This window comes from Eulemur rufifrons, chromosome 8 (assembly GCF_041146395.1).
Source record: "Eulemur rufifrons isolate Redbay chromosome 8, OSU_ERuf_1, whole genome shotgun sequence".
NCBI lineage: Eukaryota > Metazoa > Chordata > Mammalia > Primates > Lemuridae > Eulemur > Eulemur rufifrons.
The window spans coordinates 66,143,677-66,171,563 of NC_090990.1; the positions used below are offsets into that span (position 1 = coordinate 66,143,677).

The 27,887-nt window shown below is 39.8% G+C and overlaps 1 protein-coding gene across 3 annotated transcripts in view; it reads left to right on the plus strand.

Moving 5' to 3' along the window:
• The window catches only part of SAMD13 (sterile alpha motif domain containing 13), a 38,545-nt gene extending 11,621 nt beyond the window's left edge, over positions 1 to 26,924 (plus strand). For all 3 annotated transcript variants that reach the window (XM_069478137.1, XM_069478138.1, XM_069478139.1), the window contains exons 3-4: positions 10,409 to 10,520; positions 25,740 to 26,924. In XM_069478137.1, coding sequence (XP_069334238.1) covers positions 10,409 to 10,520; positions 25,740 to 25,883 — 256 coding nt within the window. In that variant the 3' untranslated portion in view covers positions 25,884 to 26,924. The remainder of the gene's footprint in view (positions 1 to 10,408; positions 10,521 to 25,739) is intronic.
• Positions 26,925 to 27,887: the final 963 nt, after the last annotated feature.

A 27,887-nucleotide genomic window follows, 5' to 3' on the forward strand; every position in this document is an offset into this window, starting at 1 on the left:
TTTGGAAATATACACTGAACAATTTGACAATGGTATCTATGACACTTTTCAAGAGTCTGCTTCAGAAAACTGAACATAGACATCATACAGTGGAATGAAGCAATAAGGAAACAATGGTCTCTTATTTTAAAATTACAATAAATGTAGATTTTTTTTTAAAAAACTAACATTGCTGAAGCACCATCCATCTAGATAAAATTTAATTTTTTTATATCTAGCTGAAATTCTTCTTTGACGGACATAAAAGGTTTAAAAATATCTAAACCATGAGCTTAGTTTCCATACATTGATGTTTCTTCATAGATCTGAAGTCTTTTAAGATAAAACATACCTCAAATATTAATTGGGCAGTGTCTTTTATGTTGTACTTTCATCTGAAGTTAAAAAAAAGTTCTTGTGGTTTTTCAAATTTTGAATTAGTTGGTCTTAGGTTTTGTTAGAAAGACCTTGTATTTTTCAGGGAATTGTTTGGTGGTTTAATTGGAAAATCTTTCACTTTTTGTGAAGTACCTTTTTAGTTTTTTCTCATAATATTCTAACAAAACTTCTGTAACTGAAATAGCCATATGTCCATTGAAAAATTGTTTTCTTTTTTGTGCAAGAATGCAAGCCATTTATAGCTGAACAAAGTTAAAAGCTCAGACTCTGTTTTAAATCTCTTTAAAGTGTTTCTTTGGACACTTAAAGCCTGGTCTGGCTTCTCAGAGAAGGAGATATGGGAAACTAATAGAAGTAATTGTGAGCCTGATTACTGGCTTCAGCTTTTATTTACTCCCAATCCTATCCTCTTGCAGCATCACGTAAATAGTCATCAAGACTTAGATGTGTGTTCTTGGGAAACAATGAGGGGATTTTATCCAGCTTGCTGGGTAGTTCCTGGGCACTCTCTCTGTATCATGCCCACTCTCATCTGTTCTGTCCGCCTTTACAATCACACTGCCCTGCCTCTACCTGAATGCAATGATGTCGTGGTCCCTGAGCTGCTCTTCTTCCCAGGGAACAGCGATCTGGAATGAAGGGTGATCATCATTGCAAGACATTGTATCCTGAAAGCCAGGGAAACTAAAACTCCCAAGATATTTTAAATTACTAAATATTAAGTACCTCTTAACAGATAGTCTTTTAGGAAAAGAAAAAAAGGAAGCAAGCTGAGCCAATAATTCAAACGTGAAAGTTACCTTTCTAAACAGTATCTGATGTTGTAACTTTTCTGCAGATATGTATAAGGGGTAAGTTAGAGTATGATATGGTTTGTTTGTTTGTTTGTTTCTTTCTTTCTTTTTTAATGAGGTAAGAACATTTACTATGAGATCTACACTCTTAACAGACTTTTAAGTGTACAATACAGTATTGTTATCTGTAGGCACAATGTTGTACAGCAGATCTCTAAAACTTACATTGCAAGCTGAAATTTTACACCTGTTGTTTATTAACTTTCCCTTTCCTACTTCCCTTAGCCTCTGCCAACCACCATTCTATTCTTTGTTTGTATGAGTTTGATTATTTTAGATACCTCATATAAGTGGAATCATGTAGTATTTTTCCTTCTGTGACTGGTTTATTTCATGTAGAATAATGTCCTCAAGATTCATCCATTCTGTCACAAATGAAAAGATTTCTTTCCTTTTTAAGGATGAATAATATTCCATTGTATGTATGTACTTATTTTTTTATCCATTCATCTGTAAATAGACATTTCAGTTGTTTTCCCATCTTGGCTATTGTGAATAGGGCTGCAATGAACATGAGAGTGCTCATATCTCTTTCAGATCCTGCTTTCAACTCTTTTGGATAAGTACCTTGAACTGAGATTACTAGACCACAAAGTAGTTCTATTTTTAATTTTTTGAGGAACCCATATACTGTTTTCTACGGTGGCTGCACCATTCTGTATTCCCACCAACAATGTACAAAAAAGCTTACAATTTATCTCTATCCTTGCCAACACATCTTTGTTGTTTTGATAATAGCATCCTAACAGGTGTAAGATACTATCTCGTTGTAGCTATAATTTGCATTTCTCTGATGATTAGTAACTTTGATCCTCTTTTCATTCGTGTGTCTTCTTTTGAGAGATATCTGTCCAAGTACTTAGACTGTTTTTTCGTTGGGTTATTCGGTTTTTTTTGCCAGGAGTTCCTTATATATTCTGGAAATAAACCTCTTATCAGATATATAGTTTTCAAACACTTTCTCCCATTCTGTAGGTTACCTTTTCAGTCCATTGATTGTTTCTTTTGCCATACAGAAGCTTTTTAGTTTTATGTAGGCCCACTTGTCTGTTTTTTCTTTTGTTTGTGCTTTTGGGCAATATCCATGAAATCATTGCCAAAACCAATGTCTTGAAGCTTTTTCACTAAGTTTTCTTCTGGGAATTTTACAGTTTCAAGCCTTATATTTAAGTTTTTAATCCATTTTGAGTTGATTTTTATGTTTAGTATAAGATAAGATCCAATTTCATTCTTTTACACATGGATCTCCAGTTTTCCCAGCACCATTAGTTGAAGAGACTGTTCTTTCCCCATTTTGTATTATTGGCACCCTTGTCAAAGGTCACTTGACCATGTGCATGTATATTTTGGGGGAACTTTCTATTCTCTTCCATTGGTCTGTATGTCTTTATGCCAGTGCCATACTGTTTAAATCACTGTAGCTTTGTAATATATTTTGAAATCAGGAAGTGTGATGCCACCAGCTTTGTTGTTTTTCAAAATTATTTTAATTAGTCAGGATCTTTTCCGGTTCCATATGAATACTACAACTTTTTTTCTATTTCTATAAAAAATGCTGTTGGTATTTTGATAGGGATTACATTGAATCTGTAGATTGTTTGGGGTACTATAGACATTTTAACAATATTAAGTTTTCCATCCATGAACTTGGGATGTCTTTCTATTTGTTTGTGTCTCCTTTAATTCCTTTCATAATTTTTTACAGTTTTTAGTATACAAGCCTTTCACTTCCTTAGTTAAGATTATTCCTATGTATTTTACTCTTTTTGATGCTATTGTAGATAGGATTGTTTTCCTAGTTTCCTTTTCAGATAGTTCATATTAGCATATAGGAATGCAACTGATTTTTGTACGTTGATTTTGTATCCTGTAACTTTACTGAATTTATGTATTCTAACAGGTTTTTTGTGGAGTCTTTAGGGTTTTCTGTATATAACATCATATCCTCTGTAAATAGGGACGGTTATACTTCCTCCTTTCCAATTTGGATGTCTTTTGTTTCTTTTTCTTGCCTAACTGTTCTGGCTCAGACTTCTATTACTATGTGGAATAGAAGTGGCAAGAATGGGCATCCTTGCCTTGTTCTTGATCTTAATGGAAAAGCTTTCAGTTTTTCGTCATTGAGCATGATGTTAGCTATAGCGTTTTCATATGTTGCCTTTATTATGTTAAGGTAATTTCCCTCTACTGTAATTTTCTTTTCCTGTAGTGTCTTTATCTGGCTTTGGTATACAGGTAATGCTGGTCTCATGAGTTCAGAAGTATTCCCTCCTATTCTTTATATGTCTGTTAGGTCCATTTGGCCTATGGTGGTGTTCAAGTCTACTGTTTCTTTGTTGAATGGTTTCTTGAATAGGGATAATATATGGGTGTTAATAGTGGTACTTGTAACTGTTACAGTTTTATTTTTCTTACAGAAGCTAATATTCATTCCTTAATATTTTATAGTTCATTCTGATATATGGTCTTATGATAAATAACTGTTTGATTATTCCCTTTAATTAAATGATAATTTGGGTAAAGAATTGAGTCTGTTTATTATTTTGATTTATACCATTGTATCCATTGGAAACAACTACCTTAAAGAAGTGTACATTTCAAAAGAGTTAAATGCATAAAACTAAAAAGTCAGCTAAACACATTGAGACATCACATTTTAAATGTGAGAACAACAAGAGTTTCAGTCAAGGCTAGCAGAACTCACAGACATTCACCATATATCTTTTATACATTAGCCGCCCTGAAGAGCTGCTGTTTTCTACATGGTTTCTATCTTGCTACTGAGATCCCTCTAGAAGGAAAACCAAGTTTGTGTAAGTGATAAAGCCACACCTAAGTCCTTTGGAATAGTCACCGCTGTGCTGAGAGTAGGCTCAGAGTAGGGAGGGAAAGTTCTTCAAGCAGTCTCTAGGCTGTTCCCTTTGGTAGTAATGATTAGGATATGAAACATTCGTATGTTTGTGTTTGGCATGAATTGTATCTGATAATGAGTAAAAAAATGTTCATGGAGTCCACTTAAAAGGAGTGTCCTTATTTACACTAGTTCAGAGGATTTTATTTGGACTAGAAAGTTAAGAAGAGGTAGGAAGAGAGGCTGTTTATAGGATCTTTTGTTTTCCAGAAGATGGACTGAGGAGATATTCCAGGCAGAGTTATGCCAAGGACAGAGCACTGTGTGATTTCAGAGGAAAGCTATTGCCTGAGGGCAGATACGTATTACAGAGGAAAGAAATTATGCAGAGAGGAGCTCTGTCTGTCCTGGCTGCCTGCTCCTGGTCTTGCTGCTGATCCATGGTTCCACGGCCTCTCATCCACACACCTGGCACAGCCTGACTTACGCTGCCATGTTGACTTTCCATCCTTCCTCCATCCATCCTTTCACCCAGTTCCTTAACCCCTTTTTGGAATAAGGCAGAGAACAAACATGACCCACAGATGACTTGAGATTATCCTTTTGATTAGACCGTGAGTTTCCAGTGCTTATTGAGGGCCTGGCTCTTAATAGACAAGTTAAAATTAATTAATCATTAGAATAAAATTTTGGTTGGAGATATTTAGAAGGAGAAATTTAACTGATACCTTTAAAAAAAATGAGTGGACTCTAACCCCTAGAAGTTGAACAGAAAGGGTTTGAGTGATATAAGCAAAAGCCATAGGTATGGGTAAGTCTAGGATGTTGCCCAGTTAGGTCTCAGTACAAACTAGAAAGTTATGTTTGAATCAGGCCTCTGAATGCTAAGCTAAAGAATTTGGAATATATGGAAGGCTTGATGAATTATTTGCTTTTTCCATGTTTTCATCACTTGGGTATGCTACAGCTAAATGCAGTCAACTCTTATTTATATGAATATTAAAAAATAAAAAATATCCTGTCAAGAATCTTTGAATCATCCTATTTTCTTTTTGGGCCTGCCATTTAGCTAGATCCCTGTTTGTTGGCATGAAGGGAGAAAGGAGAAAGGAATAGAGATAAAACTGAGGCTCATTTAGTTGCTTCATTCTTAGATATGTCATAGGCAGAAAAATCAATATTAATTTATTAGAATCAGAATTAAATTGCTTTTAGCCAAAGACTTTTTTAAGACATGAGCGAAGACTAGGTTAATTTAATTTTGAAAGTAAGTTATAAATATCAAGGAAATACAAAATTAGAATGCATTTCTGGGTATAATAATAAGTAACATACAGAATTAGATTTATAAAAGGAGTAATGTGACAAATATGTCATAATAATATGTTAACCATTGTCTAAAGTAACTTTTGCTCTGAACTTTGAATTAGAAATGCAATTGATGAATATAATGGAGTTGTGAAATCACATATAGATTGTATTTTTCCAGAGTATCCTTTTTGGCCTGACCAACCCTCAGAATATATAATATCGTAAGTACCATAAAATGTATATGTGCTAGATTCAGAAAAAGTTTCAACTATTTTCCACCTGCCTTCTTATAAATGGAAATGGAGACTTCTGTGCCAACGCTTAAAATTATTTTAATATCATCTGCCAACATGAAAAAGCTCATAATAAGGACTCAGTTTAATCTGCATATATCTGCCAAATTTATTATTTATTGCATTCCTGTCCCTATGATTGTGTCTCTCTGGTTTTCTTTAAAAGTAAGGTGATGGTTTAATTAAGGGATGGTCATTTCCTAGTATGAGTTACTGATGCATGATATGATTTTTATCAATACGTGATGTACCCACCCATATACACAAGAACTAAAAGGTGACTGGGTTAAATGGAAATGTTGATTTGATTAAGTGATGGGATTTCTTGCTAATTTTTTTTAGTAAGGCAAATGTGTACATATTTTTTCTTTTAAAGATTCTGTGCCTGGAAAAATACTCATAAATTTATCATCTAAATTTGTGTTATTTTCTGAGAAACATTTTGTTATGGTTGTAGTGAATAATAAATATCAGATGACAATGGCACTTTTATATCTGCCATCTCATTTCATCACTGCAAAATTAGCAGCCATAATGGAACCACCATCTGGGAGGTGTTTTAAGCAGCATTGGTTAAATTTCATCTGGAATTTGACACACACATGTTAGAAGATGTGGAGAGAATGGTCCATTTATAAGGAAACAAAGTTAAGTGTCTCAGTTTGGCCACAAACATCAGTCTTTGAGGACATGTATTGCATTCCCAGCAGGGAAAGGTGCCACTTATATGTAGCCTCCAAAGTGTTCTCAGGTCAGATATTATTCAGCCTGGGCACTCTGGCTTCTCCCCCTCAACCCTACCCCAGCCCTTCATGTTACCTTGGATCATCTCCAGCTTTCCCCTTAAAACTGTCACTAAAACCACTGGAAGAGCCCAATGAAATCATCCTTGTGCATTCACATAAGTGGCCTAGAAGAGGTGATGTGCGCCTGCACGTACGGGCCTCTGCAAGCCATTCCTCCTTCGGGGCTCAGCTTAGGGTGTGTTTGGCGCAATAAATCCTTTTTAAATTGCCACTGGAAATCCTCGAGTATTCTAGGCAGGCCAGACTAACCAGGCCCTCTCTTGCATGAGGCCTCACATGAGCCTTTGTTCCTCCCTCAAATTCTAGTATTACTTAGAGTTAGCTGTTTCCCTGCCTGCTTTCCATCACCGATTGCCAGCTCCTTCTGAACGGGGCTGCTCATTCTCTGTCCTGTAACCCTGCGTCTAGCACAATAAAGACAGTAAGCCTTTGGTAAGTATCTGTTGTATCAATGAATAAATATAGTGGGAAAAGCATAGGTTTGTAGTGGAGCATATCTGGAATCCAACCTTGGCTTTACTGTGTGATTTTGGATGAGTTTCTTAACCTTTCTGAGCCTTACTTTCCTCAAAGAAGGTTACAGTAGCCAGTTCACAAGAAGGCGGGAGACTGACATTAGGTAATATGTGAAAAGTATATTGTAGACTGTAAGTGCTCTCTGGTTGTTAATACATTTAACATAACAGATCTTAGCGGTGTATCAAGTATGCACCAGTCAGACCGTACTAGTTGCTGGTGAGCTACAGAGATGAAGATAGACAAGTTTTTCTTCTCAACGTATGAGTAATCCAATGTTATGATTTTTTTCCAAGTTATTTTGTTTTTTGGGGACTATCAGACTTACACTTAGGTAGATCAGTCATTAAATCTATTGATTCGTTTCTAATCCCTGTTTCTTCTGGGTGGGTTCCCTCACCCTGTGTATGAGAGAGTGCCCGGTTCCACATTGTTCCTGTTCTTCGTGGTACACTGCAGCAGTTTTACAAACTCTTTATTCTCTGCGGCATCTCTGGTACTCAAGAATATTTCAGAATTGTTGAAGTGATGATTACATCCCACCACAATAAGAATGAGGAAAGCCTTCTGTCTTAAAAAATGAATGTAGCATACTTCATTATTATAATTGAATAACTATTCTTTCTGAATAGAGGCAGCTAATTGAAGTCAACCACAGAGAGAGTAAATTCAGATGTTTTCTGGGGCACTTAAAAGTATGTTCAGTGGGACTCTGTCCTCACTGCTAGAAGTGAGCTCGTTAGAAAACTTAATAGATTTGCTAGGACAATGAACTCCTTTCCATTCTTTAAGCCCCCCTTAAGCAAGAGAGGGAAGGAAACTGGTACCTTGAAGAGGGTCCCCAGTGTCAGTTCATGGTTGCTTATGTTAATGGTATGACAGGAAATCCCAGCAAATGGATAAATAAAATGCTAAATATATTTATCATTAATTTTAAAATACATAGTTAATGTTTGACAATGTTAGAGTGAAAAATCTCCCAATGTATGTTGCCTGTTAAATGGTAGGAAGGGGCGTGTGTATGTGTGTGTGCTTGGTATGTGGTGTGTGGTGTATGTGCACGCATGGGCATATGTGTAAATAAGCATGTAGTATGTATAGATTCACCATTTCTAAGCCCAAAAGGGAAAACACTCCTAACTAGTAAGCACTGGCTCTAAATGTTTTTAAATTAAGTACTGGTGAAAAATGAGTGATCACATGTGCCATTGATCAGTGACTCCCTTTTCTTTCACTGGCACAGAAGTTGGTTTGATTTTTTTTAATCAGATATTTTTGGTTCACCACTATCCTTATTAGTATAGTGGTAAGTATCCCCACCTGTCAAATATTTCAGGTTCCTGCTGTGAGCAAAACATTATGCCAGTGGTGAGACAACTAGACCCTTGACTTGTAGATGTATAAAGATTTTCGGTAATCCCCCAGTCTGGGCAGTTTCATCTCACTTAACAGTAACGTGAATCTTTTCAACTTTCACTGAATGTTGAACCTCTCAAGCTTAATTCTAGGCCCAATTTTCTTCTCATCCTCTTTTGAGGTTTCAGTTACCATCTAAATGCCTCTGTCTCCCAAATGTGTGTCTCTAGCCCACCCTTCTGATTTAAGTTCTAGGCTCCATCCCGCTTAAATCTCCACTTGGGTATAGATGGTACCCCAAATTCAGCATGTCCAACTAATCCTAGGGGTGCTATCTCATGAAGTGATCACCATCCGTCCACTTCCATGACACTTCCATCCCCTTCATTCTCTGTGTCTAGTCCACCACCCTAGTCTGAGTCACTGTGATCTCCTGCTTGGATGACTATAATACACCTCTCATTGGGACCCTTCTTTCCCTCTGGCTCTTCTCCAATAGCCTCCTTTTTCAAAATATGAATCTGCTCAGGTCACCCCCTTTACATAAGAACATCCAACAACTTTCCATTGCTCTTAGCAAAAATCCAGAATCTTCAGTGAGGCCTCTGAGATCTGCATGGCTCCCTTGGCTGAAGGTATCCCTGCCACAGAGCCTGGTGCAGTCTTCACCTGACTTCTTCATATGATTAACTTCCAGCTGCTTTTTAGACCTTACCTCAAAAGAAACTTCCACAGGAAAGCCTCCCCTACCCCTTAAACTGTCATAGTGCCATGTACCTGTCCATCCTATCATTTAGCACAACTTGCAGCTGTACATTTACTTGTAGGATTATTGATCATGTCCACCCCCCACAAGACAGTGGCCCATAAGAACAAGGGCTGTGTCTGTTTCACTCCCTGATGGCTGAAGAGGTGGGAGGGACTTTGTCTTGAAGGACCTCCTGAGCCAAGTTTAAGCTATTTGGAATTTATCCTAAGAGCAATGGGAGGCATTTGAGGGATTTTTAAGCAGAGGAACAATGTGATTAGATGTACATTCTGGGAGAATCACCTTGAGTGAAGTATTGAGGGATCCAGATAAATACTCCCAAAACATAGACATGAGGCAGAGTCACAGTGTTGTGGGTCATTGCCATTCTTTCTCTAATCCACTTCTTCTATCCCTCCTCTCTAAATCCAATGAGAAGGGTTACCCATGGACCTTCTCAGGCAAATGCTTGATGGTCATCTGTTTATTCATTTGGACAATATTGAGTTTGTAAGTACATGCTTGACACTAGGAGTAATAACGTGAAATATGGTCCAGACGCAGTTGTGTATCTCTAGCCCGCATCTCCCACTCTAATCGGAGACACTGTCCAATAAACAGAGAGTTTGGAGGGTGCTCCAGTGGGAGTTTGAATGGAGTTCTAGAACTCAGAAGAGTTTATAACTAAAACACTTTTCTAGCAGAGCCAGAGAATGCCTCATGGAAGAGTTGGCCTTTGAACTGGTAGGAATGCTAGAGTTTTGTGAGGTAGAGACAGGTGAGGGCATTGTAAGTGGCTGGGTCAGAATGTGCAAAGGTCCAGATCTGTGAAAGGGCGTGGCCTGTTGAGGAATGGCTTTATCCCTGGATTCGTGGGGATGGGAGTGAGGAAGGTGGTAGGAAGATGGGAAGAGAGAGCTATGTTGGGGTCGTATTGTAAAGGCCCTGGCGTTCTTAACTCAGGAGTATGAATCTCATACTGTGGGCCACCAGAAGGCACTGGCCCATTCTCAGTGTCTCTGAATTAAAAAACAGTATGTAAGGGAATAATTTAAATTAAAGATCAAATGATTTATTAGGAAAGCAGTGACTAAGCCAATGGGAGTAATGTTCGTCTGAACCCAAGAAACGTGATAAGGATTATGGCCCTGTGGGAGGTAGACTGAGATGTGGGCCTCAGAGGGAAGAGAGGGCCTTGTTCCCAGTGAGCTGGCCCAGGTCTGACCGATGAGTGAGCCTGGCCACACCCTCGTGCAGGCACTGCCATGACAACTGTCTGGATTTGTGTTTTGCAGTTCCATGGAAAATGGGAGACCACCTGATCCTGCAGACTGGGCCGTGATGGATGTCGTCAATTATTTCCGGACAGCAGGATTTGAGGAACAAGCTAGTGCTTTTCAGGAACAGGTAACTCAGTCTGGGGAAACACATCATAGACACAATTACCTCCCTTTCCCACAGTGAGCAGAAAGGAGTGAGGAGCAAGAGGACCAAGGTTAGTGAGAGACCATGAGGCTCTAAGATACTGAGATGAAAGTGACAGGCTGATGATTCCTTCCTGCAAGAGGAAAACCCAAGGCCTGAGACACAGTGGCAGCTGCAGAGAGGATGCCCAAAGTTCCTTTACATCAGCCTCTTCAGGAAGACTGATTGTGTTTGGGGGGTGGGGGGAGTGGATCTGCCCTGCCTTCAATGCAGACATGCTAGAAAGCGGAAAGCAGAAAAGAAAGAAAAAGGAGGGACAAATCTGACTGAGAGACACACACCTTCTACTACTGGCCTCAGCACCCACTAAACTATTAACCCCCCTGCAACTTGCTTTCTAAGTACTTAGCAAGGTAGAGTGGAAAGAGCACAGGATTTAGAGTCAAATTCTGGTTCTTCTATCTCTTCTATCTCTAGGCTAGTTACTGTGTCTCTCTGAATCTTGGTTTCACACCTATAGCATGAGGCTCTCAGTACCCAACTTTATAGGGATTTTGTTGTGAGGATTAAAGGGCAATATATGCAGAGTGCCAGGATAGGTCCTGACACCATGCTGATGCTCAAAAACAGTTAATTCCCTGCCCTCAGGTCGGGGGTCAGTATTGGAAAGAGGGCAGGAGGAGCAGGGTCTCTCCCAATTATCTAGGTGATTCCTGACTCCATTTTGCAGGCTGGGCCAGGTCTGCAGGGAAACACAGAGTTCCTTTTTCTCAGTCAATGAAGGCTACAGCTTTCTAAGCATTACATTCACTTTTCTAACATTATAATATAGTTGGGAGAATTAGAAACTGAGGAATACATCTGGCTGCTTGTTCCCCATCCCTTCAGCCATTGCTTATTCCCTCAAGCTGTTGATTGTATGGCCTGAGTTTGGATAAGGTACACTTTTCTAATGTCACATCTGCCAATCTCTAGACTTCTTTCAAACAATATTTCCTTCACACTTGATGCTTGTACATACGTATTTTTTTCTAGTTTGGAAAATTTACCAAAATGGCAGCTTAAATCACTTCACACCCATCAGAAGAGCTAACATTAGAAAGACTGATAACACCAAATGTTCATGAGGATGTGGAGCAACTGGAACTCTCTTCCACTGTTGATGGGAATGTAGAATAAACATTCACACATCTACCCCATAAGCCAGCAATTTCACTCCTGGGTATTTACCCAGGGTTAATGAAAACATATGTCCATAAAAAAATATTTGTACAAAATTGTTCTCAATAGCTTTTGTCATAATGGTCAAAAATTGGAAGACTAGGTGTATATCGATAGGAGAATGAATGTGTAAACTGTGGTATATTTACACAATGGAATACTGCACAGTAATAAAAAGGAATGAACTACTGATCTACACAACAGTTTGGATGAGCCTCAGAAACATCATGCTGAGTGAGAAAAGCCTTACACAACTGAATGGTTCCATTTTGATAAAATTTCAGAACAGGAAAATGAATCAGTAGTTGCCTCTGGCCAGGTAGGAGTGGAGAATGACTAGGAAGGGGTATGATATGAGGGAACTTTCTGGGTGATGGTAGCATTCTCTATCTTGATAAGGCATATGCAAATGACTTGGATTTGTGCATTATATAGCATATAAATTTTACCTCAAAGAGAATAGAACTATAAAAAAATATTAAACAATGATATGCAAACAGAAGTACTGGGTGGAGAGTATACTGATAACCACAACTTCCTTTGAAATACACAAAAAATATGGATTGACAAGTAGAGAGATGATGAGATGGAAAGATATATGATTGAATATAGAAAATGTTGATTGTGAATCTAGGTTGTAGGAATATGGGTGTTTGCCATAAAACTCTGACAATTTTATGTTTGAAAATTTTTATAATAAAATCATGGTGGAAAATAACAGCTCAGGTTGGAAAGTAGAAGGCGGTTGATCAGCTGAAACATATTTTATTTTGGTTTTTAATGGTATGATGTCAATTTATGTCATTGCAGTTACAGTTTAATTCTAAAATTAAATTTAAACAATATTGTAAAAGGTTAACAAAAAAAGTACTTAGCTAAAAGGTCTCTTGGCCAGATTCCCAGCTGACCAAAAGCACTTTTGATGTTAAGCTTTTGCTCAGACTCCTCTGAGGCAGACATCCTAGGTTGGTGGGGGAGTGGGGGTACAGTGCTTTCTGGGCCTTCCAGATTCTCTGCAGGGCCTCAGAAATGGGACTGGCCAGCTCTGAGCTTAGCCCAGGAGCAAGCCCTTTCTCCACGGATGACCTCATTCTGGCACCAGCGACACTGGGAAGCAAAAAGGGAACAAACTCTCCTAAAGCATTTCATTCAGAAATCCTTCAAGGGAGAAATGAGCATCATCTTGCTACTGCGTTGAGCCTGCCAACCCGGGAGCCTGAGAAATGGATTCTCAGAGGACTGGAGTTTTGCAAGCATGGTCCAGAACTCGAGTTCCTTCATTCTCATGGAAGGGTAACTGGCTGGGGGAGGAGTCTGCCTTGAATTATTCTCTGGCAATGATCCAAATCTTTCTTCTGCTCTGAAATTCTTGTTTTTCTTCTTCCCATTAAAGGAGGTGGAGGGCAGGGAGGGAATCACTGGCCAGGCTGAGGCTGGCAAGACAAGTAGCCACTGTGATTTTCCTGAGGACTGAGGGTTGGGTCCTCTGGCATGTTAACCCACCTCTTCCATCATCCTGCCGCAGAGGCCATCAGCATTTCACCTCATTCCTGGCAATGAACCTCCAGCAGTCAGCACTCACTCACCAAGTGCATCCTGACGGGAAGACTACAGGCTGCCTCCAGCCCAACATGCAGCCCTTCCAGGCACATCTTTAGGTCACAGCAGCTGAGAAACAATAGAACAGCTGCATCCATAAGCCTCCTCAGGGAAGGCTTTGCCCTGCCATTTGATGGAAGCAAGGCAGGGATGGAGAGCATCCCCTAAACCACCCTGGAGAAGGGCAGGTCCAGAAAGGGCAGCAGCGTTGCCAGTGATGTGGGGAGCTTCTCGTTTCATGGCTGACTATTGTGAGCTGAATGTTTGTGTCCCCCCAAAACTCATATGCTGAAAACCTAACCCCCAATATCAGGGTATTATTAATAGGAAGTAGGGCCTTTGAGAGATAATTAGGTTTAGATGAGGTCATGAGGGTAGAGACCCCACAATGGGATTAGTGTCCTTATAAGAAGAGGAAGAGACACCTGAGAGCTTGATCTCCCAGGATACGGCGAGAAGGTGGCCTTTTGCAACCCAGGAAGAGAGCCCCCACCAAGACCTAACCATGCTGGCACCTGATCTTGAACTTGCAGCCTTCAGAACTGTGGGCAATAAATTCTGGTTTTTATGTCACCCAGTCTATGGTATCTTGTTATAGCAGCCCAAGCTGAATAAGTTACTGATATTATGCCAAACATGTCCACCATTGGATGGGCTGACTTTCAAGAGAGTATCTGTCTTCATGTTATGGACTCACAGTGCATTACTGGATACTGTGTTGCTGTAGCAACCAGACTCCGACGTGGCTTTGTAACAGCATGCCCCCTTGGAAGATGTCAGGCCATTGAGCAAGATTTGTCCAAGGGCGGAATGGTGTGCTGTGTTCCTGTGGCCTGGTGAGGCAGCCAGATTAACCTGGTGACCTTTGCCTAACCTCCTTTTCCCTTTGTTGGCAACCTGCTGCCACATAACAGCTATCTCCATCAAATTTTCTTCTGGCAATCCTCTTTTGAGCTTTCTGTGTTAGCCACAATTACAAGCCAAAAGAACTCTTGATGGAAGGCCTGAGTCCCTGCCTACCCCACCACCAATGAGCCAATGTCAATAGTGTGTGTGTGTCTTGGGCTATGCTGCTATTCTGGCCAGTCCCCATTTATGGTCAGTGGTGTTGCTGCCCCTTGGCTTGGCATGTGGTTTGTGTTGTCAGGGCTGCAGCTGTCACCATGTGGGGAGTCTGTCCCCCTAGACTCATTGACCCAGTGCTCCCAAGGGTTCACTAGTGCTCCCAAAGCAGGAGGCACTGGGAGACCTTCACAGAGAGGGCAGTGACTATAGCACTGTCAGTGCCATCTCTCTGTCCCACAGACACCACAGGGTGGTGACTATTTTCCCAAGTGCCTTCTAGCAGACAAAGCTTTCAAGCTGTGGTGAAGGGGATGAGTGAGAAAAACAACTCCTGTTTTATTTTCTCCTAATTGACTCAAGGTCACTGGATGATCCTGGAAAGTTTAGCTTTCTAGGACTTCTAAAGGACTTTCCAGAATTTCTATAAAGTGAATGTTGAGTTAAACAAACAGAATATTGCTCAAGTTCTGCTTTAAGAGTCAAAAGGTATAATGTTGGAACTACTGATCCTTACGAAGTATGCTTTCAGTACACAATATAGAGCACAAAACCACTTGAGACACAGTTGGATTTTTTTGAATAGATGATAAACAATTGTCACTTTCCCATGGATATGAGTTGCCTGGTTTTCAAGAGTCAAAGGTACCTCAGGAACTGTACTTTTCTAAGAGCTTTGGTTTTTAAGAGACAATTTTGACTAATCTCATTCAAAGGCATCTCTACCTTCCTCACAGAGAACAGAGGCTAAGGTTTACTTTGTCAGACTCTGAAAGCTAAATGAGCAACGTTCTCTGGTGTAAAGCCACCTTATAAACAGTGCTTTTAGCTGCCAGTTAGGAACTCTGGTGGTCTAGTACAGCAACTTCACCACTCAAATTGGACCCTAATTTCAAGCCACAAAGACAGTTCTGTGTGTTGTGTTGTTTTGTGGTCACTTCCTTTCATTGTCTTTATCTATTTGATTCACATTCCCAGAATATATATGAAGAAAATGGAAGACAGAGATCTGCCGTTCAATCAATGTCACATAGTTCATATTTTTCAGATTTCTCAAACTTATGAGTGAATGACATCAGTGATTTTATTTCTAGAACAATATGTATCTCTGAGATAATTTTTTCTCAGAGTATTGTGACAAAATAGTATGCAACTCAAGGAGACAAATTAATTTTACTCTATTTTCTCCTCATTTTCCCCAAGCCACATGAGTAAGAATAGTATTTTACTTTGAAATGCCCAGTTGTTATTTAAGTCATTCATTTGAAACACAAAGATTAGCATTTCTTTTTAGTTGCTTTATTACTAACTTTTCATAAGTTTCTAAAGTCACTGAATAAAATTTCTTATTGCTACAAATTGTCAAGTAACATACCTCCAGTAGGTATGGAGTAGTAAAATGGGAGGAGAATCAGAGTGACCAAGAGCACCGTGTCCTAAATCACAGTGAGGTTGATTAAACTGTGGTGATTCTAGATGTATATTTCTAAGTAGACCAGGGACAAATCCAGGTTTCATGGAGCCTAAAATTTATACAATTCTAAGAGCCTTCCTTGGGGAAAAAGTTACAAAATTATGAATACAAAATTCCTGAGGCAAAACTTAAGCTTCATTAGCTTCATGGTAAATCCAACTCTGAATTGGACCAATTAAAACCCCACACATTGGAAATAATTTTAATTAGTTTGTCAGCATTTGATAATACCAAGTACTGAAAATATTCAAGGTGCTTTGACATCTGGTATTAATTGACAATTAAAGGCTACTAAAATGGTTAAAATATTTTATAGCATAATGAACAGGGGAAGTGGCAACTCATACTCTGCTGAAGTGTCCTTTATTTAAACTTAGAAAAGAGTTTAAATAGCAAGCAAAGGAGTAGTGCTAGCAATAAGAAAGTAGCAGAGAGAATTGAAAGCAAAACTGATAAGGAAGGAAACTTTTGAATTTTTGATTGAAACAATAGATTTCTATAAACTAAAGTACCCAAATGGTTGTTTAAATAATTCATTTGAAATCAGAACAGTTATAAGACATTATAAGACAGCCAGGTATGTGGTGCTTCTTTGGCTTATTTACTTGTTCAGTTATTTTCATAGTTGTTACAGCTTTTTCTAACACTCATTAAAATAAACATCAAACTTTTAAAGTAAATAATGTAAATAAATAAAGTAAATAAAGTAATAATGTTTATTACTATGAGCATAATTTTCCCTTAATAAAGCCACCTGAAATCATGACAGGTATGAGAACCATCTGAGGACAACACAGACGATTCCAGGCAGAGGGAGAATCCAGTAGAAAGGCATGGTGACATGAAACAACATGGTTTATCTTGACAACTTCAAGTACCTTGGAATGGAGGTGTGGGGCAGGGAATGCCGAGGGATGGGACTGGAAGGTAACGGGGGGGCCAGATAACAGAGTCTGGTTTGCCTGGCAGGAGACAGACCTTACCTGAGAGGTACCAGGGAGCTGCTGAAGGCTAGGTGGGGAGCACCATGATGAGATTTGTGCTTCTGAAAGATGCACCTAGTGGCAGTGAGGAGAGTGGCTTGGAGGACAAGGAGACCAAACTAGGGAGAGCTGCTGAACAGTCCCACTGGGGAAGGAGAGGGAGTCACTGATGAGACAGTATGGGGAAGAAGATCAAAAGAATCTAGTGAATCTTTGCCAATGGAAGGTGAGGATTTGTTGAGCCTCATTCTCTGCCGTAGCCACAGGACTGAACCCTGTGTTCTAAGTTTCAACAAAAATGAAATGATCAACAAGGTCACATACCTCAAAATGATGAAGTCCAATGGTGTCTGGGAGTGATAGTGAAGTTTGCCAGTGGAATTTCAGTGGAGTCGGTGGGCAGGAGTGTGGAGGACCCTTTCCTCCAAGTTGGGGAGTAAGTGGGAGGCAGGCCAGTGGCAGGAGAGACAGCAGGTGGAGTATCATATGAGCATGAGGGCTCTTTCTAAAAGAGGAGACATCCAGACTGACTTACATGCAGGAAAGTTGTCAAAAGAATTGGCCAGGTTAAAACCTCAAGAAATTGAGGACAGTTAGATGAAGCAAACTCCCTGAGGATATAGGAAGGGATGAGATCAAAGGAGTACAGAGGGGTGAAGACGTAGAGGAATCAGACCCTCTGTACCTTGCTAGTGGGACTAGAAAATGGTGCAGCTGCCGTGGAAAAAGATTTGGCAGTTCTTCAAAAAGTTAATATGCATTGAATTACTGTATGACCTACAATTCCACCCAAAAGAAGTGAAATGAGGGATTCAAACAGATACTTGTACTTGTGTAAAGATCATTGCAGCATTATTCATAATAACCCAAAGTGGAAGCAGTCCAAGTGTCCATGAACAGATGAATAGATAAACAAAATGTGTTATATACATATAATGGAATATTAATCAGCCATAAAAAGAAATGAAGTTCTGATATATGCTATAACATGGATTAACCTTGAAAACATTATGCTAACTTAAATAAGCCAGACAAATATAAACTCCACTTATACAGAGGCTCAGGGGAGGGCAGAGTTATTAATTAATGATTATAGAGTTTCCCTTTGGGGCAATGGAAGATTTTTAAAAATAGTGGCAATGTTTGCATAACACTGTAAATGTAATCAATGCTATTGTATATTTAAAATGGTTAAAATGGCATATTTTGTGCTATATGCATTTTATGACAAAACTTTAAAAATGTAATGTCAGCCATAATATACATGATAGATCAATTTAGTCAGTAAAATATTCAAGGTTTTTATTTTTAAAAAATAAGAAGGAATTAGTACTGAGCAAAACAAAGATCTCTTCCTCTGAATTGGGGGCATAGGTGAGATGTGTGCAGATGTAACTAAGATTGCCCTTGTGTGACAGTTAATTTTATGTGTCAACTTGACTGGGCTAAGGGATGCCCAGATAGCTGGTAAAACATTATTTCTGGGTGTGTCTGTGAGGGTGTTTATGGAGAGGATTAGTGTGTGAATCAGTGGACTGAGTAAAGAAGATCCACCCTCACCAGTGTGGGTGGGCATCATCCAATCCCATGATTGCCCTAATAGAGCAAAAAGGTGGAGGAAAGGTGAATCCCCTCTCTCTGTTTAAGCTGGGACATCCATCTTCTTCTGCTCTTGGACATTGGAGCTCCTGGTTCTTGGGTTTTCCCACTCTGACCAGAACTTACACCATTAGCCTCACCCATCCTGCCCTTCCCAGGTCTTTGGACTTGGGCTGAATTACACCACTGGCTTTCCTGGTTTCCCAGCTTACAGCTCAGTTATGTCTAACCAATATCCTATTGATACTGTTTCTGCAGAGAACCCTGACTAATACATCTTGTCTTCAGGGACATTAAAGGAGTTCCTGACAACCTCTATTTCCTTTGCTAATCAAGAGGCAAGTTCCTCTGCTTAAAGTGGACAGAGCTGGGTAGAGGTTAATAAGGAGCTAGAGGAGAACAGTGAAGGTTAAGAATGGCCACCAAAGGGAATGGAGAGGGGTATGACCGAGGATAAGTAAAAACTGTTGAAGTATTCTACTGACCCAGCTGACATTGATACAATGCAAATGCATAGTCTTTCATCTTCATGGTTTCTTGATTTTTTTTTTTTTTCCGCCTACACCAAGTATAGGAGTTAGAGAAGCTGGATTGCTGGACTTTTCCTGGATGGGGTGTTTGTGGGATGGACACAGTGGAAGGCTAATAGCTTAAGCCTCTTAAGAGGACTATTTTAGAGGCCAATAAATGAATGGCTCCCAAGGGGAGCTCCCTATGGTCAACCAAGGGGTTCAGACTTATTATAAAAGAGGAGTCTAAAGGGGGCTCATAACCCTGGAGAAAGTAGAATTGAAATGAAAAAGTGGGTTTAATGGGAGTGAGGAGTGAGAGATAAAATTGGATATTGGGCTTTCAGTGTTGCAGAGGTAGATCTCTTCTGGTTGATGGCATTATAGGAGTAGGCTCAAAAAGTGAAGGTGAAATTGTAGAAATGATTCGTATATTAGAGTAGACTAACTGACATCACAAGTAGATGAAAACATGTATAATAGCTTAATGATAGCAGAAGTTTATTGCTTGCTCATATAAATACTCCAAGGTGGTTGGTGGGGATGTCCTGCTTCATTGTAATTCAAAGACACAGGCCAATGGAGGTCTTGTCATCTTCAACTGACAGCTTTCAAGATCATCTGGATATTGACATCCAGTTAGTGTAAGGAAGAAGAGCAAGGATGAGCCCATGTAGGTGGTTTTATGGGCCAGACCTGAAAGAGGTACGCATCATCCCTTCACACCTCATTGGCCAGAGTTTAGTCACATGGCCACGCCAAATTACAAGGAAGCCTGGGAAAAGTGAAGTTGTATATCCTGGAAGAAGAGCAACCAGCAGCCCCTGCTACACTGGGACTTCAAAGCCATTTTTTAAAGCATTTGCTCTTTTGATTCTGCTACTTGGTTTAGTTCTTAAGTCAGAGATAAATTTCAAAAAGGCTAAGATTAAAAGATCATCTGAAGAAGATTTATCTAACAATACATGAGAAGTCTTCACTTCTAATTCTATATTCTAAGTCTGTCCTTTTTAAAATCTGCCTAGATTAATCTCTGTGACCCAATTTCCTCATTTGATGAAATGAATTTTATTCATTTTCCTTCATCTGAAATGTATATAATATACATTTTTTTGTAATAAAGCCCCTTTATCACCCACCTTGTGCCAGCAGCAAATATTAAATAACACTAGGAGATACCCATGAAGTCACTGAAAGCATTAGCCCTGACAATGGTCCAAAATGGATTTTGTGTTTGATTTAAATACAAGACCCATTTTACTTATGACTGGTACTTTAACAAATGAGGTCAAGACTTTAGAGCCACACATATAGTTTCTCTCTGTTAACAACTTCTCGGTGTTAATTTTTAAATAAGGTGAAGCCTCTCCAATAGGCATATGATCCACCCCAAATTTTCCACCAATAGGGAAGATGAGGCAAGCGCAGCCATTGGCTGAGAATGTTGAGCTCATAGTCACTCCACCCACAATGAGCTGCAGATGCAGAGCGTGGGGGAGGAGCTGGTAGAGGGCCCATGCCTCAAAGAGGAATTTCTCCCCCCCAAGAGACTTTGTCCCAAGAGCCATGTGATAAGATTCAAAGGGTCTTGGTGTAACCTAAAAATAATAGTTCACCATCTTCCTTTCCAACATTATATGGAAATTCTTCAGAAAACAAACTCTTGTCTCAGTGGGGAAAGGCTGTTTAAAGAAACATGGTGAATTACTATGAAGTACTAGGGGTGCCTCAAAATGCTTCCTCCTCTGACATCAAGAAGGCTTATCACCAGTTGGCTCTGCAGGTACATCCAGACAAGAACCCAGAGAACAAGGAGGCAGCTGAGGAGAAATTCAAACAAGTAGCAAAGGCCTATGCAGTCTTGTCTGATGCCAAGAAACGAAACGACTATGACAAGTCCAGAGGGAACCACACCAAAAGGGAAAACAGACGAGATGGCAGAGACAAAAAACATTTGGAGGAGGAATGGTGCTTTGAGAGGCCACACCATTCCTTTCAGGATGTCTTAGAAGATGAAGACCTCTTCTCAGGAGATTATTTTTCCATCGGCCACAGGGACAGGGACAGGAGATTCTGCTACTCCATCTTTGATGTGACTCCCATCTTGGACACAGGATTTTCCACTTTTGTATCTCTGGGATCCAGATCGAGTCCCCGTACCTCTGAGACATTTGTACCCTTTGTCAGCAGTGGAATGGGAAACTTCAGACTGGTCACCACTTGTAGCCAGACAGTGAATGGCAAGAGAATTGTTACAAAGAAAGTGATAGAAAATGTGAGGGGGAAGACTGAATGGGAAAAAGAAAGACTATTTTGTCGGATTCCTCTACCTTATCGGTAAGGAGTTGCTGCTATGTTCTTTAACAGGGAAACTTTCATGTGAGGCTGGGCTGTCTTGATGCTTACCAAAGACAGGAGAATTGGAATCTGAGAGTGTGTTGAACTTGAATGGACAGAGGACAGCTTAGTCCAAACCTCTCATTTCGCAGAGAAGGGGGATCATGGGCAAGATGTTGACACAGGAAACTACTAAGCAGCAGAGCAGAGCTTTCAGCCCAAGTCTTCTCATTCTAAGTTGAGCCTCCTTTCCCTAACACACTATCTAGGACAGTAGAGACCACCACACATACGGCCATCTGAGTCAGCTGAGAGCCCCTACCTTCAGAAATCCCATTGACTTCTCCGACTTTCTTCCTGCCCTACCCTGCAGTTCCTAAGTTGCCACTTTCCTGACGGCTACTCTTCTCTTCCTAGCCTCTTTCTCTTTGATGCTTCTCTTCCCACCTCATTTTCTTTCTTCCTATACATGTCCCATGGACCATATCACAATTAAGCTCAATTCAAAGAGTTGCCTCCATATAGATTAATGCTAGCAGGGAGAAAGAGTGAAAAGTAAATTGGTTAAAATCTTTATGTGCTTTTTAATTTATTTGTTTTTTTTTTTTTTTGATTATTAGTTTTTAGAGACAGGGTCTTGCTATGTTGCCCAGTCTGGCCTTGAACTCCTGGGCTCAAACAGTCCTCTTGCCTCAGCCTCCCAAGTAGCCTGGACTATAGATGCATGCTACCATGCCCAGATTTGATATGATTTTAAAAATAGCTAGCACTTATTGAGTGCTCAGTAGATATCAGGAATTCTATCTCAGTAATATTTTTAGCAGTGAAATATAGTAGCTACTTTCCCCCCCTCATATAGGTAAGAAAATGAAGCTTAGAAAGATTAAGTAACATGCCCCAGGCCCCACCTAATAAGCCATAAAATGGTGTCTTAATCTAAAGCACATGCTTATCTACTGAGCTATAACATCTATGGATCCTACTCATTTGTTTTTAAATCTAGGGTCTTGCCCTCCTTGGAAATGTAAACCTATCATCTCTGAACCTTACTTCAATGCTTGAGTACTTGCTGGAACTTATTAAGTATGCAAACATTTTGAATTTTATTGCCCAACAGGAACTTGAAGGTTACATTTACATGAAGACCGAATCAACGTAAAAAGTTTCACTGAAGCTAACAAATGATTATCTGTTAACACAGAATCCCCAAGATGTGAATTATCTTTTTGTTTTGGCTTTAATCTTGATGTATATGCAAAGTCTTGAGTTTGTTTTGTTTTGTTTGTTTAGCTGGAGCTGGTCACACTCCAACCCCTTCATTTATATTAATAAACAGGCTGGGATCCAAACGAGCTGTTCCTTATGGAAATTTACTGGTAGAGTCTGCATTAGAACCTCTGTCTGTCAGTTTCTCCTCCCAAGTTCATTCTGGTACACCATGCTGATTGGCAAAATTTGGATTTCATTTGCATCGCAAACAGAAGTTATGTAACCAATTATTAGCTTTCTTAATCAAGGAATTTCCCTGTGTGTGCAATTTTTATGAGACAAATGTTTTTTGTAGTCTTTGAACTTTTTAATCTCAGTAAATTTTCTGAACTTGAACAAGAATATGCCTGCATCCCTCTGGCAAAGTGTAACACACTTGCAGAAAGGAAGCAGAAGGTGGATTTGGAATCAGAACACATCCCATTTCTTTCAAAGACTATACATTTCCACTTAGTAGTCACTGAGAACCTCCTACATGCCAGGCACTGTGCTAGGTGCTTTACATCAATCATTTCTAATCTTCAGAGACCTTCAGGGGGTTATTTCCATTTTACAAGTGAGGAAGCTGAGGCTCGGGGAGATTAAGTCCCTTACTCAGGGTCACACAGTGAGTTGTGGATCCAGACCACTTGTGAGACCTGAAGCTTGGTTTCCATGACGCTGTGCCCACCCTCAGCGTTTGGGCTGCTGTAGTCGTGCGTGGTTTAAGAGGAAATTTTTGTTGTATGGATGTATATTCATTTCAATATTTCTAAAATGAGGATTTCCAGATGGAGCTTTCTTTTACTAACCCTGGTTTGAGGTGAACTGCAGTATGTCTACTGAACAAAGGGAAAATCAAATCGCAGCATGAAACGTGATTTTTCCATTTTGTCTTAAGTAAAATCCAAATTTCAGCATTTTTCACAGACATACTTGGCTTTTGACAGAAATGCTGAGTTGTAGAAGGACTTTTCTGCCAGCAAAGGTTCTTTTAAAATTCATTTTGAATTAGTCTAGGAAGTTTTCTCCTATAAAAATGAAAGCAGTGTTATCTCTTCCTGATGCCTGTTTAAACTATGCAGCAAGTTAGGTGTGAGCAAACAGCAGCAGAGGAAAGAGGGAGAGCAGGAAGGGCTTCGCCATTTGGTAAAGCCGCCAGTCCACATTCATCTCCCTGTGCAAAGTAGAGCCTGAGCCCTGAGGGGACCGATGTTCACACTCCTGTGACAGCGCAGAGAATGTCTTCAGCACCGGTGGCTGATTTCCAGGTGCCAGAAGCTCCTCTGCGGACTCTCCAACTTGCAGGTTTTACTAATGAGCAGTCTTTAGGATTACTCGTTGCCTAAATAGAAAAAAAAAAAAAAAAAAAAAACGAAAACCCCCACAACTTCAGGATTAGAGAATCCATTCCTGTGTCCTTACGTAATTTTCTGCTCTTGCCCTATCAACCAACTGCTTCTTTGTGTATTATGGTTTTGAATAGTGGTCTCTCACAAATTAATGTGAGACAGTTTTCTTCTAGTAGCTGACAAAATAAAGGTTTCCAAATCTCAAAAACACAGTGGAGCAGTTAGAAGTAATTCTTTGTGCTGCTCTGGTGCGTGTTAGGCGGTTGACAAGTGAAATGAGGACTGTGGTCCTGTCGAGAATGATGGAACAGATGATGACAAGTGATTGAGTAACTCATAGCTCAGGGAGCATTTGCAAGAGCAGTTTCTCATGGAATTCCATCAGAGACCCCACCAAGCCAGAAGACAGAGGAGCAAGATTCTTGTCTGAGGTCACAAAATGGGTGTTTCTTCAGCCCCTAGCCTGGTGCTGTCTCGCCCATACCCTCAGGCATGCAGAGCACTTTCTCTTAGTAAGCTGGCAAGGATCATGAGAGAGTTTGGAGGAACAGCCCCCGGGGAACCGTGTAGGAGGGAGTCACAGTTTTATGTAGTTGTAGTTACACACTGTGTCCCCTAGTCTGTTGGTCAGTGGGGGGTGTGGGGTTGGGGGTGGGTAGGTACAGGAGTGAGTAAGATCATGAACAGAAATGTTGAGATTCACCAGCCATGCACAGCTGGTCCATCTCTTGAACCCAAGTCTCCTAAGAAACAGCTCAGATTCTTAAGAGGCATAAGGTTCCCACAATAAACAATAACAAAAATAAGGTGGCATTCGACATTCTTCTCAGGGCTTTCTTTCCAAAAGTTTCGAGCCACTTTATCTATTTAGGGTCCTCATCTCTTTTGTTGAAGCCCATTTTATTTTACCCTAAATCTTTGAAGTCTCCAAAATATCTGGAGTAATTTTGTGCCGGAAGTGGGTGGGGAATGGACTCTGAGCAGAACAAGAAAGGGATTTGCAGCTGGGAGGGCCCTAGCCCTCACTCCCTTATTTGGAATTTTGAGGATCCATTGGGAGTGAGTGCAGTAGAGGCCCTCAATGTGGATGGAGAGGTTGACTTTCAGGTTGAGGCAGGATGGTTCTCCTTTTAAAGGGCAGGAAATTGTCTTCCAGAGGGTGAGTCATTTTTCTAATGCCATTGTTATGATAGACAAGACTCCAGGAAACTGAAGACTCTAGTTCCCATTGAACCATCTAAAAAACATATTTAAATGTCAAGAGAAGCACAAGGGGATTATAAGAGAACATGGGCTTTGACTGTAGATAGATGAAAGTTCAAATCCTATGCTCCCTTTCTTAACTTCTTAATCTTAGGTTAACTTCTTGCTTGATCTTTGGCTTGCCTATAAACTAAAGATGATAATTTCTGCCTGTTCTAATTTATAGAGTTGTTTTAGAAACTAAGTACACCAAAAATTCTGCATAAATGTTAATATATTTTATAAATGTAAAGTGTCATTATTCCTTTCAGAAGCAATATCTTTGATCCTTAAGGGTACATGCTCTAAGCTTGCCATCAAGTTTTTTAAGATGTGATGTTTATGATATGATCTTGAATAGATCAGCTATGGATTGTGTTTAATACCAAAATATTTAAGTAAAAGATGGAAGATAAAAATAGAAGATTCCATTTTCTTCCATTTTGGCACTACTAAAGTAATGTTTTTTGCTTGGGGACAATTAGTATGACTTTTGCCTTTGAACTTCCTTTTTTCTTCATTATCCTCAAGCTTTTGCACTCACATGTTGGCTTTACCTTCTGCTTCCATTATAGGAAATCGATGGGAAATCCCTGCTATTGATGACGAGAAATGATGTGTTGACAGGACTTCAGTTAAAATTGGGGCCTGCTCTGAAAATCTACGAGTATCATGTAAAACCTCTGCAGACAAAGCATTTAAAGAACAACTCTTCATAGTACAATCCAATTGGGGTCTTAGACCTCAAGAAATACATAATGACATAATTTGGTTTCATGTGATGAAACTTTGTAAACAGAATACATACATGTGTATATGTAAAGACTTTCAATTAAATGAAACGTTATCCTATTGGATAGACTAGGCAATTCATCGGCTGACCTGAATTCAGCCAGGAGGGGCAAGGACAAGATGTGCACAGGATGGTTTTCCTTTTGGAGTCTGTCAAAATAGAATGTTCTTTGACAGGTTTAGGCCCTCCTCCCCACAAAGGCTTTGAAATCATGATGATTTTCTTCATTTCTTCATAGATTGCTTTCCTCAAATCCTTAAAAAAATAAAAAAGAATGTAATGGAATGAGCATCTTTTGGGTGAGACTTAGGAAGAGTAAAAATAAGAAAACATGGGGAGGGGGAGAAAAGAGAAAGAGATTGCTGTCTCCCTTGAATTCCTCTGCTCCTTAGAGCTCGTGTTACTTGGATGGAATTGCCGACACCCTTTTTTATAGAGGGTCCTCCACTTGACCTTATTAAGGTTTTATTGGGATATGCTGCAATGTTTGAAATGAACATGCACCATGGCCCCTTCAGGAGCAGAATCGTAGCTCTGAAAAGAGAAACTCCGTTGTGTACTGGGGATATCCATCCACATTCAGCTCGCTTTCACAGGGGGGTAATGGTATTTCTGCATTGATTTGCTTTTAAATTGGTTCTTTGTTTCTGAAGACAGCATTTTTTTTTTTTTACTTTATGGTTTGTATTTATAATAATTTGTTTCTGAAGAAATTTGCCAAGAGTTATAGATCAAAAAGCCTTGTTACTAGTACAGAATATTTTTATACATATTCCCTCATGATGGTGTAATATTTTTTTAATTGTCCTATGCTTTGTTTGATTCCTGGTCTGAGTACTTGTTTTTAAGAACTTGAAAAAGTGGGCTTGCTGCATCTCTGTTCAAAGAGACATTTGTTCAATCTCTGTGTGTCAATGCCTTGTTGAATTGGTGCTTTGTGGTTGCAATAAAGCATTGCTTCAGTTTATGCCCAGTGTATCTTTGATCTTTTCTGTTGTTTCTTCAGTTAAGATTAAGGATTAAGGTCTCCTGGAAACCATGGAGAGAAAATTAAGTCTTTTAAAACTAACCAAAACTTTAGATGTAGAAATTACATAGATCTACGTGTGGATTTACCATCTTTATAAAGTGAATCATCCAAGTAGATCTCATTCCTTCTGTTACCCTCACGCAACAACCAATTTTAGGTACCATTTTAGCCAAAGGTTTTTTGTTTGCTGTCGGCCAGTTGGGGGTCATGACTTTTTTTGAAATTCTAATGAAAGATACCGACCTTCCGTCCAGACAAAAGCTCATATTCCCACATATAAAACTTTGCAGAGAATTGATAGACTCTCTGAATTTCCCTCTGCTGCCTCTCAAGGGAAGAGCCCCTCTTTTAGAGAGTGTCCCCTGTGGAGATAATTTCTGTAAAGAATAGATAGTATGAAGACAAGAATGAAAAAACAGGAAATGGTATAGATAGTAGGTGGGGTTCAAAAATGCATTCCAAATTAATTTAATTATAGAGCTTATGGAGTACCTGAAACTTAATAATGCTTTGTTTTGCACTGTAAGTGGGAAAGGCGATTACAAAAGAGATATTTTCTATCCATGAGTTTCCACAGTCTGCCTGAGGCAGCAAACACAAAACCAGCAAAAGGCAGAATATGGTTAAGCGCTACGAGGAGTGATGGAGACAAAAGGTGAGAATTGCAGCTCTGGAGACCTGGGTGGGAAAGAAAGGACTCCTGGGTCAAGGAGAAGGAAGATGGAGTGAGGACCTTGATTGACACCTTTCTGAAACAGTTTCCCGCAGTATAGAATGGTGGTGATGCTGACCCCTCTTTACCTCAAAGGGGCAGCGTGAGATGTATCTGAGCCCTGCTTCTGTCCGCCCACCTGATACCTTCTGTATTAGTTTGGAATACTTCTGGCTGCGAGTGATGGT